This window comes from Puma concolor, chromosome C1 (assembly GCF_028749965.1).
Source record: "Puma concolor isolate L17-30 chromosome C1, mPumCon1.1.hap2, whole genome shotgun sequence".
In the NCBI taxonomy this organism is placed as follows: Eukaryota; Metazoa; Chordata; class Mammalia; order Carnivora; family Felidae; genus Puma; species Puma concolor.
In genome coordinates, this window is record NC_141674.1 from 119,758,472 (window position 1) to 119,772,909 (window position 14,438).

The 14,438-nt window shown below is 53.8% G+C and overlaps 1 protein-coding gene across 3 annotated transcripts in view; it reads right to left on the minus strand.

The window, feature by feature from the left end:
* The window catches only part of STEAP3 (STEAP3 metalloreductase), a 53,276-nt gene that overhangs the window by 10,536 nt on the left and 28,302 nt on the right, over window positions 1–14,438 (minus strand). For all 3 annotated transcript variants that reach the window (XM_025935264.2, XM_086718443.1, XM_086718442.1), the window contains exons 2-4: window positions 10,820–11,319; window positions 8,375–8,902; window positions 797–961 (exon numbers count right to left, since the gene is read on the minus strand). In XM_025935264.2, coding sequence (XP_025791049.2) covers window positions 797–961; window positions 8,375–8,902; window positions 10,820–11,319 — 1,193 coding nt within the window. The remainder of the gene's footprint in view (window positions 1–796; window positions 962–8,374; window positions 8,903–10,819; window positions 11,320–14,438) is intronic.

Below are 14,438 nucleotides of genomic sequence, written 5' to 3' on the forward strand. Positions count from 1 at the left end.
CGTTACCAGAATCTCTGCTGGGTCAAAGTGCACTGTGAGGCTCTTAGGGGAAGGCAAATCTTCTCTCAAATTTATTTGACAAGAGACCTCCTTTCCTCTGGAGTTTTCAGAGGAACGGTGGTCCTTTGGGAAATGCTGTGTTTTACCCCCTATACCCTGGTGAACCTCATGTTCACCTCCTCTTTGCCCTGTGTGAATCAAGGGCCTAAAGGGGACAGGAGGGCCAGGTTGAGATGATGTTGCCAGGTGGCCGGCTAGGCTCACTGATCCCAGCTAGACAGGCGAGATGCTCAAGGATTGTGGAAACTGAGAATGTTTTAGCCCGGGGTTCAGTGTCCTGTCGTCTAAATTTTTCTTCTTTTTTTTTTTTAAAAAAAATTATTTACTTTTGAGAGGGATGGGGGGCGGGGGAGGGGCAAACAGAGAGGGAGAGAGACTCCCAAGCAGGCTGTGCGCTGTATCTCACCAACTGTGAGATCGTGAGCTGAGCCGAAATCAAGACCCTTAACCGACTGAGCCTCCCAGGCGTCCCTGTTGTCTGATTTTGTCACGCGCCTACACCCAGCTTCCCCAGATGTCATGAGGACGGAGCTTCGTCTGCACCCCCTTTATCAAGAGACTTGGCTGAGCCCTCAAGGCCCAGGAAGGCCCTGGCGTCTGACTGAACTGTCCTGTTGCACACATTGTGAAAGCCGAGGCGGTTCCCAGAAGGGAAGGTGCTTGCACATGAGGGTCGGGGCCAACGTAAGCTGAGGAAGTGAGCTAGGGCTCACTAGCGCAGGCAGAACTACCTTACCTGAACGAAGCTGAACTCCCTCCAGTTAAGCGAGTTTGCAATGGATGGCAGTGAGGTGACGGCCAGCAGGGACAGTGTGCCGAGGGCCAGCACTCCCAGGGAGAGGTATATCTCCATCCTCCAGACTTCCTCCTCAATCCACAGGTGGCTCTTGTTGGCCAAGACCTAATGGAGATGGAAGAAAAACCGTGAGCACAGTGGCAGAGGTCGGTGGCCTGGGGCGTGGGCGAGCTGGGGTCTTAGGACTGGAGAAACGCCATGCTGGCTAACGTGCCCGCCACACTCAACGTGCGCCTGGTCCTGTTCCAAGTGCTTCTTAGGCATCGGCTCCCCCAATTTACAACGCCACAAGGTAGGGGTCGCTGTGATCCCCATTTTATAGATGAGGGAAAATGAGGCACGAGGATCACGTAACTTTGCCAAGGTGACACACAGGGTAGTGGACGGCGGGGCTGGGATTAGGACCCGGGCAGTCTGGGTCTCAGCTTTCACAAAGCTTCCCGGGGCCCGTGAAGCAGCACAGTCACGTGAGCTAACGGCAAGGGGTCCGAGAAGTCAGTACGACATACAGACCCTTCAAACATGACCATATCACGTGGTTTTCCGGGCCCCAGATCCCCCAAAGGAAGGAAGAGCTCTGCTAGCTTGGAATCCCTTCAGCCAGATGGGTTCATGCCTCCGCTGCCTGGCTCCCCTTCCAGACTGTCTTACCCTCGACCCTTTACCTTCCTGTTCCCCCAAGCTGCCCCGGCCATTGGCTTCCGCTGAGGGCACGCACACAAAGACACACAGAGACACTAAAGCCCTCAGCGCTTCCTGACTCAAAGCCACCAGCTACCGTCTTCCACTCCGTCCCCCATTTCCGCCCGAGGAATACGGCTTTGGCTCAACCATTGTGCCAGGCAACAGGGATGGACATCCATCGCCGAGCAGTGAGCACTTATGAAGCGCCTGCTGTGTGCTGTGCCCTGGGCTGCCGGGAGCAAGGGTACCGGCCCTCACGGAGCTCTGGGATCCCCCGCGGAGCTCAAAGGGCACACGCATCAGGGAGGCCTGCAGGGCCCAGAGACTTCTCCCCCCCGACTCCCCACGTGGAGTGCCCGCGTGCCTGCCACGCCATGAACAGCACACACGAGGAAGCTTCCATTAAGGTCCTTGCAGCAGAACCGTCATTTTCCATCTAGACCAGGTAGCAGAGTTCCTGGAAGTCAAGGTGTTCTCTGAGAAGCACCACGAAATGCCACTGCTTTCGCGCTACAGCTGCAGACCGAGGAACAGTATTTTCTGTCAGGAAATGTGACTCTGCCTCAGCCGGCAGGTCTCTGCTGTGCAAAACAGAATGACTCATACAGGTTTTTGAGACACTATTTCAGCAGGAAAGAAAAAAATAACCCAAGTCCAGTTACCAGAGACAATATTAAAAATGAATCTGGGGGGCGCCTGGGTGGCGCAGTCGGTTAAGCGTCCGACTTCAGCCAGGTCACGATCTCGCGGTCCGTGAGTTCGAGCCCCGCGTCGGGCTCTGGGCTGATGGCTCAGAGCCTGGAGCCTGTTTCCGATTCTGTGTCTCCCTCTCTCTCTGCCCCTCCCCCGTTCATGCTCTGTCTCTCTCTGTCCCAAAAATAAATAAACGTTGAAAAAAAAAAAAAAAAAAAATGAATCTGGTGAGGGGTGCCTGGGTGGCTCAGTGGATTGAGCGTCCGACTTCAGCTCAGGTCATGATCTCACGGTTCGTGGATTCGAGCCCCGCATCGGGCTCTGTGCTGACAGCTCAGAGCCCGGAGCCTGCGTCGGATTCTGTGTCTCCCTCTCTCTCTCTCTGCCCCACCCCTCCTCGCTCTCTGTCTCTCAAAACTGAATAAACATTAAAAAAAATAAAATAAAAAAAATCTGGTGAGCTGAGCAAAATGGCTGAAAACCTGATAGGACAAAGTTTAAAGAAACCTAGAAAATGCCATCCTCCCCCTGCCCCCCCCCCCCCCCCACCGGTGCTTTTCCTGCAGTTGAGAAACACGATCGCCTTTGTTCTATTTTAGGGCCGGTTGGCTCACGCTGGTGTCTTTAAGCCACTAAGGGACCAGGAGTCCAGGGACCCAGGTTCTCATCCTGACCACTAGTTGTATGTGACTGGCCAATCCCGACTCTGGGCCTCTGTTTCTCCGCTGAGGGCTAGAAGAGGTCACGTCTGAAATCCCACGACTGTGCTTGTGTACTGAGCACGTGTCAGCATTTGCCGGAAGGGTCTGACCGCTACTACCCTGCAGAGGGCCGAGAGGTCCCCCTGCGTCACGGGCTCCGAGTCTTACTCACACCTTCGCAGTGTTGACAACTGCCACCGAGTAAAGTCATCTCCCTGTAAGTTGTTTGTTCTTCAGATACACCTCATTAGTCATTCCTTTCTGCGTTTCGGTAAAATCAGGCAGTTAATGTCATAAGTCAGAGTCTGGATGATTACACACACATACCACACTTGCTTGCTTGCAAAATGTCTTGTGTTTTTCCTCTGATATTTCCACTCTGCAGTGACTCTGCGAAGCGGAGGGGTGAGGTGGGCAGGGGAGCAATGGATGGCGAGGAACCTGTGTGAGGACCTGTATCCCGGCTGCCTTCTATAGCCTGTGGGATTTTTTTTTTTAATTTTTTAATGTTTATTTATCTTTGAGAGATAGAGCACGAGCAGGGGAGGGGCAGAGAGAGAGGGGGAGACGCAGAATCCGAAGCCGGCTCCAGCCTCTGAGCTGTCAGCACAGAGCCCGACGCGGGGCTTGAACTTGCGAACCGCGAGATCACGACCTGAGCCGGAAGCCAGACGCTTAACCGACTGAGCCACCCAGGCACCCCCTAGCCTGTGGGATTCTTAACCAACCTCCTGGGCCACTGTGCTGTATCTGGTGGGCTCCCCAGTGACCAGTGTCACACACGACTGCCTGGAATATAGATTCGACAGCTCCTCATTCCCCTGGTAATTCTCCCACGTTTACTGCTAACCCAGTTGGCCACCTTGAGAATGACCAGGGTAGTGCTTGCCAGCAAGGGATGGAATGGTGGCGTTCACACGTGGGGTTTCCTTTCCCTGTGCGTTGAAGGCTAGATCCTGAAGGACCCAGGGGCAGGAGGACCAGTGAGGCTGTGGCTAAAGTCCCTCTCCACGTCCCAAGGGTGGGCGGTGGGTGGGAAGAGGGTGGTGCTGACCACCAGCCAAACTCGGAGAAGGGGGAGGTAGGGTGTGAAAGGCAGCCTTTGGCAGTGGGAGAATGGCTTCCATCTCAAGGCTGGCGTTCCTGCCGATGCTGCCACTAGGGGGCAGTCACGAGACCCTCGGCAGTCTTCCTGGCTAATCGCACCGCTGTCTCTCACTTTGTTTATTGCAGGGGAAAAAAGGATGATGTTTGTGAAATGAGTAGCCTGTGACTGACGCACAGTAGGTGATTAGTAAAATAAATGGCTGTGCTGTTGCTCTTAATGGCAGCGAGGCAGTTACACTACTTCTTGCCCTACCTACGCTCAATGTGTCCTCCTCCTAAGAGATGCCTGGTATTGGCTTCATAGTGGCACGGACATGCACCGGGAATCTGTGTTAGGAACCGTGGACCTCAAGGGGTGGAAGACCCAGTCGTGGAACTGAGTGGGGGCAGAAGACAGACCTGTAAATGAGTGATTACAAAGGAGTGCATGATAATAACCCCAGAAGTGTGGACGAAATACAACAGATTACAAAGGTGGGTATGGGTGAGACAGGCAGGCAGGGGGAGCTTAACAGAGGTTGGGTGTTAAAGGAAGAATAAAAGGGGGGTGCCTGGGTGGCTCAGTCGGTTGGGTGTCCGACTTCAGCTCAGGTCATGATCTCGCAGTCTGTGAGTTCGAGCCCCGCGTCGGGCTCTGTGCTGACAGCTCGGAGCCTGGAGCCTGCCTCGGATTCTGTGTCTCCCTCTCTCTCTGTCCCTCCCCTGCTCATGCTCTGTCTCTCTCTCTCTCAGAAATAAATAAAAACATTTAAAAAAAAAAATAAAGGAAGAATAAAAGGAGCGCCTGGGTGGCTCGGTCGGTTGTGTCTGTCTGACTTCAGCTCAGGTCATGATCTCACAGTTTGTAAGTTCGAGCCCCGCTTCGGGCTCTGTGCTGACAGCTCGGAGCCTGGAGCCTGCTTCAGATTCTGTGTCTCCCTCGCTCTCTGCCCCTCCCCTCCCTGGCTCATGCTCTGTCTCTCTCTCTCTCAAAAAACAGATAAACATTAAAAAAATAAATAAATAAAGGAATAAAAGTTCGTCAGACTGTCAAGGTGTCCCAGGGTGGGGAGTCTGGGCCAGGAGGAATGAGCTCTGCCCACTCGGAGGACAACATGGGCCCTGAGTGTCACAGGAGCAGCGGGGAGAGAGCACAGCTGTGCTGTGAGGAGTCTATCATTATCCCGAGGACAGTGCAGGACTATTGAACGCTTTTCAGCAGGGACACGGCTAAGACACAAATTTTAGACTCTCCAACAGCCTGGACTAGGTTTGGGGCGAGGGGAAGAAGAAAACAGTTGTGTGGGTTAAACATTTCCTCTGATCTCGATTTTGATCTTCGATTTTGATCTTGAAACACACTTCTAGGGAACCACACAAGCAAATCAGAAAGCGCTACGCAAATATTAATTATTAGGTGATACTACTGTCCACAAACACGGTCTCGGGGGCTTTCTCTACAGCTGGGATGTAGCTCTGCTTCCAAATCTGCAGACTCCGGGGATGGAAGGGACCCCTGCAGAGTCTCCCGTGTCCCAGCTAACGTGGTCCCTTTCTCCAGAGGCCCAGTAGGGCAGCCGAGGTGGTGACCGCCTGCCTGCCTGGAGGCCCCGAGAGGATGGCCCCTGAGGACAGGCTGGAAAGGCCACAGATCAGGCAAGAGCCTGGCAAGAACAGGCAAGAGGCAGAACAGCCTCAGCCCTCAGCCCTCCATCCTAGAGCCCGAGGGCGTGGCTGACCCACAGACTATCCAGCCTCTACTCCAACAACCCCAGGTTCAGGAGACCCACCACTTCTGGGCTGCGCTGTGTCAACCCCTCACCTCCATCTAACCCTCCCCCCCTCCTCCCCAACATACTCTGTCAGCCCTGGCTCTGCCCTCCAGAACTCTGTAGGACAATGTAAAGCCCCTTTGCATGACAGGCCTTCACCGTCTCCAAGTGATCGTGTCCTATGGGAGTGATGGTTGCCTGGCAACCTCCGTTGGGGGACCTGCAGCCCTACAGGGCTGTGGACCTCGGGAAAATTACCTCGCACATGCCCCTCTGCGCTCTGGTATGTGCACGGTGGCAAAACTGGGTTACGTAATATCAAGCGGAGCCTTGGCGGGGCAGAGAATTTAGAGTGGCAATCAGAGGGTGGACGGGGTTAGGGTTACAGCGGGCGCAGGGGTTTATCCGGGGCTCTAGGAGGGAGGAGGCATCACCTTCTTCTCCACCCACTGCTTGAAGCACCTGCCACCCTTTGCGGGCAGCAAACACGGTGCCAGTCCCAGAGGAGCCGTGCAGAGCGTCCTGCCGAGCAGGCTGGCTCGTTTTAGAAGAAAATCTCATCAAAGAGCATCAAAAACATTAGCACTGGGAGGGGCCTCACGACATCAGGGCCTTGAGGACAAAAGAGGGACTGTGACTTGCTGAAGGTCAAAGTCTTTGTGCTAATGAGTGATGCTGGAGGCCAAAGAGTTTAGGACTCTGGCCTTCAGGCCTCCACGCCACCCCATGTCAGCTATGGCAAGGGACCAGACTGTCTTACTCCCTTCTGGGGCCCCAGGGCCTGGTAGAGCCGGTGCTCAGGGAATGAATGAATGACCTGAGTTCTGAAATCATTTGCTCAACTGTGAATTCGGATTTATTTTCCCCACAGGAAGCAGGAAGGGTATGAACATGGGTCCGCAGAATGGCGGGATCTGAATCCCAGGCTGTGTGACTCTGTCACGCTACATAACCTCTCTGTGCCTCACTTTTCTCATCCATAAAATAAGGGTAGTATATAGCCCCTGCCTTACAGGAATAAGGGTTAAATGAATTCATGGTACGTAAAGCGCTTACAATGGTACCTGGAACATAGCACGCTCTTCTTAAGGGTTTGTGACTATTGTTTTTTCCCCCTTTTTCTCATTTCTAGTGGGTGTATTGCTTCTCTGCCTGAAATCTGGGGTTCTTCCTTTCCCTTAGGAAAGCCTAAGCCCACAGGCACAATGATGCCAGGTGTCTGTGGGTGGGGAAGAACCGTGGCATCTGAGAAGCTGCCAGCAGGGAAGCAGGGGCCCCCAGAGGAATAAAAGCTGGGATCTGTGGTTTTCTGGAAGCGGCCCAGCCTTGCCTCCAGCTCCTGCTCTGGGGAGATGGCCGCATGGCAGGGAAGGGCCCGGCCCTGGTAAGATCCCTGCGACCCAAGCAGCAACAGAAACTTCAGGGGCCACCTGGGCTGAAGGAAAGGTAGATGAAAAGTATCTCCCCGGCACTCGGGCCAAACTCCGTTGAGTGATGAGTGGCCTACGGTGGGAAGGAACCCGTGTCCCTGGCTGGGGGCGGGGGACAGACGGGGGAAAATAAAGAAAGGCGGTGTTGCTTTACAGACCTGAGCTTGGAACTCAGAACCAGGAGCTTGTAAACCAGGAGGGAGCAGCAGGGGGCCCTTTTCTGTGGGTACGGGTGCCAGCTGACCCTGCCTGTGTTGCTACCCGGCTTGGCCTGAGGGTCCCTCCATTCCCTGGGGGAATCCTTCTGGCAAAAAAGCACCATGTGGGTTTCCTAAATGAATGAAATTGAGCACGCCCCTCCCGCCCCCCAAAACACCTTGTTCCTGCAGCCTTCCTCACCTCCGCTGACCGGCAACTGCATCAGTCCAGATGCTCCGGCTAAAACCCCGGAGTCATCCCTGACCACCCCACATACCCTGAAACCAACAGGCTTCCAAACTCTGTGTACTCTGGCTTCAAAATATGCTCTCAGTACTTTCGTGCCCCCGGCTGCTCCCACCCCACTCCAAGCCCCTACGGGCTCCCGTCTGGGTTCCCGTGCAGCCTCCCGACAGGTCTCTCAGCACCTGCCTTTGACCCCCTCTATAAGAGTGGTTCTCCGTGCCGCATGGACAACAGGCCGTGAGTGAGACAGGTAAAACGTCAGGCAGATCACCTCCCCTACCCAGAACCCCTCGTCGGCTCCCGGTTTCACCCAGAGTCTAAGGCCAAAGCCCTTCCTTGGCCGTCGGGGCCTCCCTGGTCTGGCTTCAACATCTCAGGCCTGGCCCACCCCGCCTGCGCTGGGCTCCCCCAGCTTCCCCAAATGCGCCAGGAAGCTCGCCCACGGGAGGGCCTCTGTTCTCGCTACCCCCTGGGCCAGCCGCCACTGGCCACTCCCCTCTCCTTTCGCCTCTGCTCGCCTGTCACCCCCCTCTCGGCAAGGCCTCCCCTGCCCACCTTCAAAGCTGTGCTCCACTCTACTCCCTGCCTGGCTTTTCTTCTCAGCCTCCCCCGCCTGGCGCTGTGGCCGCGGGCTTTGGGACTCTCCCCGACCCTCGGCATCGCGCGGCGGGGCCAGAACCGGCCGAGGGCAGCTGGCGGGCGCCGTACCTGTTTGATGGCGAGGTTGACCACCTCGTAGCGGTTAACGCGGCCCAGGGGCAGGCAGAAGCTGTAGAGAGCGTGCAGGGCGGCGCAGAGGAAGCTGAGGAGGCCCAGCTGCTTGCGGTGCTGCAGCCAGTGGTCCAGCCAGTCAGGGAAGCGGCGGTACTTGGTGCCCCGGCGCAGCTGCAGGGCGGCCGCCAGCACGCCGGGCAGGTACACCAGCGACAGCAGCACGTAGGCCACGCACGGCAGCGTCGTGTTGACCACGGACACGGGGAGCTTGTAGAACTTGCTCTTGCCGTCCCGCACGTAGGGCTGCAGGACGTCGCGGATGAAGTTGTAGACGTAGAAGAAGGTGAAGAGGCCCAGGGCCAGGAGGGCGGGCACCTTCCAGCCTGGGAGGAGGCGCAGGGGCATGGCCTCCACCTCCCGGGCCGAGGCCAGGGACCCCATGTCCACGGGCATGAAGCCCATGGCCCGTACCACCTCCGAGACAGTACGCTTGGCTTCCGGCTGGTCGCTGCACATGGGCACCTGTGGGGAGGCGGGGGCGGGGGGCGGGGGATCAGATCGGGTCACGGGCCCCGGGGTCGGCCGGGGCCTCCGAGAGCGTCTCGGCCAAACTCCTCACTAAGCGGCTGAGGGAACCCAGGCCAGGGAACCACAGAAGGTGTCTCTGACTCCCGGTCCAGGGTCTTTCCTCGGCCCCCTATAGCCACCCAGCTCCCCCGCTCCAGCACGCCCCCTACGTAAAGAGAGGACCCAGGGCTCACCTGACAGTGAGCATTTCGTCCGGTTCATTGCCATCAGCAACCGCAGCCACCGTACCCCCCTAGGCAGCCCTCCAGGGGTCCCTGGAACGGGTGCTTTGAGAACGGTGGCCTGCTCTGGGGGTCACCCAGTACTTGGGCTTTGCATGTGGCCCAGAGCATGCAGCTGTGGTTGCAGCTGCATCCCTTGGTCCACAGTGTCCCCTTCGATGGTGTCCCTCGGCCCCCTGTGGCCCTCAGCCAGCCCACGAGCCAGCCCCAGCCTCGTCGCCCACGGCTTCCCACCATGAGCTCCCCGTGGGCACATTAGCGTCCTCAGATCTCTGAACACCGTGGCCTTGCTGACACTATTATGGTCGGTCTGCTCCACCAACACTGTCTCAGCCCCACTATGGGCCAGGCTTTACACAGGCAGCCCTCAAGCCTGTAGGTTAGCACGTCCCCATTTTTCAGGTGAGGAAACTAAGGTCCAGGAGCATCATTTCTCACCTCTGTACCTTTGCAGGTTGTCCCCTCAGCCTGGAACGTCCTCCCCGCTCCCTGAACCTGACAACATGAAGCAGGACCGAGCCAAAGCTGACCTTGAAGTCTACCCTAGCCAGCTGCCAGTTCTGTTCCCTGCAGGCCCTGCCACCCAGCCCTCACCTGCTGTCCCTTGCCTATCCACACGTGGGAGTCCCATGACGCAGGCTGTAGGTAGGGTGCTCCAGTCGGGGGTGGAGAGACACCTGTGGGCTCTCCCACGGGCTGGCACAGAGCTGGGCAGAGGAGGCATCTGAGCTGGACAGATTGGTAGAGGTTCTCACACTAGAGCCAGACATCCTTCCTCCAGGAAAATGGAGGTGGCCTCTTGGCGTTTAAAACCACCTCATCGGGGCGCCTGGGTGGCGCAGTCGGTTAAGCGTCCGACTTCAGCCAGGTCACGATCTCGCGGTTTGTGAGTTCGAGCCCCGCGTCAGGCTCTGGGCTGATGGCTCAGAGCCTGGAGCCTGTTTCCGATTCTGTGTCTCCCTCTCTCTCTGCCCCTCCCCCGTTCATGCTCTGTCTCTCTCTGTCCCAAAAATAAATAAACGTTGAAAAAAAAAAATTAAAAAAAAAAAAATAAATAAATAAAATAAAACCACCTCATCTTCACAAAAGCCCCTCCTGCCAAGAACTGTATGCAGCTTTGGCCATTTCCTGGAGCCATTTTCCACCTCTAGACAAAACCTACTATTGACAATTCTGAGAAACCGACTCAGCTCTTGGAAGCTCTTGGAATCAAAGAGCTGAAGTTTGGGACTTGCCTGCTTCCTCAGAACCTGGCACATAAATGTGTTACTTTCCTAAGTCCACTCTCAGAGCAAAGTCTCTCCTCTCCTCGACTCCAAGTAGTCAAAAGAAAGCCATCAACCTCTTCCTCTTGGCCCACTGGGAAATCAAGTTGTCACAGAAGAACGAACATGGATTTCAGATCCATATGAACTCGGTTCACACCCAGCTCTCCAGCTGTGGGACTTGGTGTAAGCAAGTTCATTGACATTCATGAGCCTCAGTTTCCCGCTCTGTAAAATGGAACTTTGCAGCGATGGGAGGCGCGCTGAGATAATGCGCGTAAAGAGCCTGGCATACCGAGGGCCCTCAACAAATGTTAGCCACTTATATTTATTGTGATGATGGTAGGTATTCCCCTGGCACTTACCTGCCTGTTCCCATCCCTCGGGCCGGACTGCAGGGTCCAGGCAGAGATGACGTTGAAGGCCTTGACCACCATGCAGGTGGGGAAGAGGGAAGCCAGGTACTCAGCATTGGACTCATGGTGCCGAAGGTGCTCCTGCTCTGTGGGGTTGCTCACATCCACAAGGATCTTGCCAGCCAGCTGGTCACTGAGACCGCACAGTGAGGAGTAGTGCTCCCGGAACATGGCCACAAAGATGACATCAGGGGACTCCACTGCATCCGCCTGGAAAGTCACTTGTGCGGCCGAGGGGAACAGCCCGGCCGTGCGTTTGGGGTTGCGGCTTCCCACCACCACGCTGAAGCCGGAGCTCACCAGGCGTGCGGCCAGGGAGCGGGCGAAGTCTCCGCTGCCCAGGATCCCCACCTTGGGGGCCTCCCTGGGGACCTCAGCAAGGCTCCCATCACTGTCCAGCAGGTGGCGGCTGATCAGCGGCTTGTCCATCTCTCCTGACATCTTGGTGGCTGGAAAGAAAAACAGAACTTGGTCAGCGGAGAGCTCCGATGACCGTCTTTCGTAGCACCTTCCTCTTTCTTGTCCACTGTAACCACATGGTGGTCAAAGAATCCCCAACAGCCCTTCAGGAGTGTTAACTTGTGCCAGCACAGGGGGACAAGCTGGGTGAGACCTAGCGCCTTCCCAGGGAGGGCCCAAACTCAGGAAGAAAGGGGAGGACCTCTGCCCTCCACCCTTTGGCTTTCATCCTGAACTGTTTCCTTGGGACAAATCTGCAAGCGTGCTGCGAGAGAAGCATATAGAATTTCCATGAGGGGTGCCACACAGTGCCATCCTTCTTTTCAAAGGAGGATGTGACGATTACCGCCCAGAAGGGACCCTCATCTCACCACTGCTGGGTGTTCTCCGATTACCAGGAAGGGCGACGTGTTCTTGTGCCTGTTTACATTTTGCATTCTGGGAAGGCGCCTCTGTGCTCTTCCTTGAGTAGAGGATGAGCAGCTTGAAGGCAGGGGGACCTCATCTTATTTGACTTTGGGTCTCCCCATTGGTCACACGGCCTAGTACAGAGATGGTGCTCAATGTTTGCTGAATGAATGAGTGAACACTGAAATCCTGCTCTCAGGAGGTAGAACTGGAGTGAGACATGACAGTGAGTGGGGCCCTGAGATCTCCTTTACTGAGCCTGACATATGAGAGAACATGGGGGAAAACCCGGACTTGGGCCAGAAGCTTCTAGTAAACTTGGGTAAGGGAACATTCTGCTGTCATTGTCACCAACTTTTTTTTTTTTTTTTACGTTTATTTATTGTGAGAGAAAGCATGAGTGTGCGAGCAGGGGAGGGGCAGAGAGAGACAGCAGAGAGAATTCCAAGCGGGCTCCGTGGTGTCAGCGTGGAGCCCAATGCGGGGCTCGATCCCAAGAACCATGAGATGGTGACCCGAGCCAAAATTAAGAGTCAGATGCTTACCTGACTGAGCCACCTCGCTTCCCCTGTCACCGACTTCTAACTGAAATTTGCAATTTCCCTCAAGTATGAATGTTCGTAGCAAAACACAATAGTATTAGCAGGACCTGTGAGGTTGTCACCAGTACTGGCCGGTGTCATATCCCAAGTTTAATTGTGAAAGAGTTCTTCAAATACTATTTAAGCTTTTCACTAACTTAAAATCATAGTACCTATGAGCTCCTAAACATATAAAGCAAATATTAACAGATGTGAAAGGAGAAATAGACGGCAATACAACGATAGGGGACTGCACTATCCCGCTTTCAACAATGGATGCAGACAGAAAATCAGTACAGAAACTGGACTTGAACTACACTTCAGACCAAATAAACCCAACAGACCACACAGAGCATCCCATCCAACAGCAACAGAATACAAGTTTTCTTCACGTATCCACAGAATATCCTCCAGGATGGATCCTATGTTAAGTCATAAAACAAGTCCTACAAATTTAAGAAGATTTAAATCATATAAAGCATCTTTTCTGTATGTTTTTAATGTTTACTTATTTTTGAGAGAGACAGAGAGAGAGCGGGGAGGGGCACAGTGAGAGAGAAAGAGACACGGAATCCCGAGCAGGCTCCAGGCTCCGAGCTGTCAGCACAGAGCTGGGCGCGGGGCTCGAACCCGTGAACCGTGAGATCGTGACCTGAGCCGAAGGCAGACGCTCAACCGATGGAGCCACCCGGGCGCCCCTGTTTCTTTTCTGCCCACAATGGCATGTAACTGGAAGACTGGAAGATTCACAAATAAGTGGAAACGAAGCAATGCACTCCTGAACAACCGATGAGAAGAAATCAAAAGGGAAATCCAAAAAAATCTTGAAACAGATTAAAATGGAAGCTCAGCACACCCAACTTATGGGATGCAGCGAAAGCAGCTCTAAGAGGGATGTTTGTAGCTTGATGCCACCTTATGAAAAAAGAAAGTTCTCAAACAACCTACCTTTACACCTCAAAGAACTGGAAAAAGAGTAAGAAAGTCCAAAGTTCTAGCAGGGAGAAGTAAATAATAAAATTCAGAGTAGAAACAAGTAAAATAGAGGCTAGAAAAAGAATAGAAAAGATCAACAAAACTAAGACCTGTTTTTTTTTTTTTTTTTTTCAAAAGACAAACAAAATTGACCAAATTTTAGCTACACTAAGAAAAAATAAGAGGGGCGCCTGGGTGGCTCAGTCGGGTGAGTGTCCGACTTCGGCTCAGGTCATGGGTGATCTTGAGGTTCCTGAGTTCGAGCCCCGTGTCGGGCTCTGTGCTGACAGCTCAGAGCCTGGAGCCTGCTTTGGATCCTGTGTCTCCCTCTCTCTCTGCCCCTCTCCCACCTGCGCTCTGTCTCTCTCTCAAAAAATAAAAATAAAAATAAAGAAAAAGAAAAAAAAAGAAAAAAGACGACTCCAAATAAAAAAATGAAAGGTACATTGCAACCGATACCACAGAAATACCAAAGATCATAAGAGACCATATTATGAACAATTATATGACAACAAATCGGACAACCCAAAGAAAATGAATACATTCCTAAAAACTTACAATTCACCAAGACTGAATCATGAAGCAATAGAAAGTCTGAACAAGCCAATAATGAGTAAGGTGACTGAATCAGTGAAAAAACAAAACAAAACAAAACAAAAAATCACCCAATAAAGAAAAGCCCAGGACTGGCTGGCTTCCCTGGTGAATTCCACCAAGGATTTCAAGATTTAATGCTTACCCTTCTCCAACTATTCTAGGTTCATTTTATGAGGCTTGTGTTACCCTGGTACTAAAGCCAGGTAAGCACACTATAAGAAAAGAAAATTACAGGCTGATATCCTTGATGAACACAGACGAAAAAATCCTCGACAAACTACTACCCAACTAAATTTAACAGCACATTAAGATGATCCTATACTTGGGACGCCTGGGTGGCTCCGTCGGTTAAGCGTCTGACTTCGGCTCAGGTCATGATCTCGCGATCTGTGAGTTCGAGCCCCGCGTCGGGCTCTGTGCTGACAGCTCAGAGCCTGGAGCCTGTTTCAGATTCTGTGTCTCCCTCTCTCTCTGACCCTCCCCCGTTCATGCTCTGTCTCTCTCTGTCTCAAAAATAAATAAACATTAAAAAAAAAAAAAAGATGATC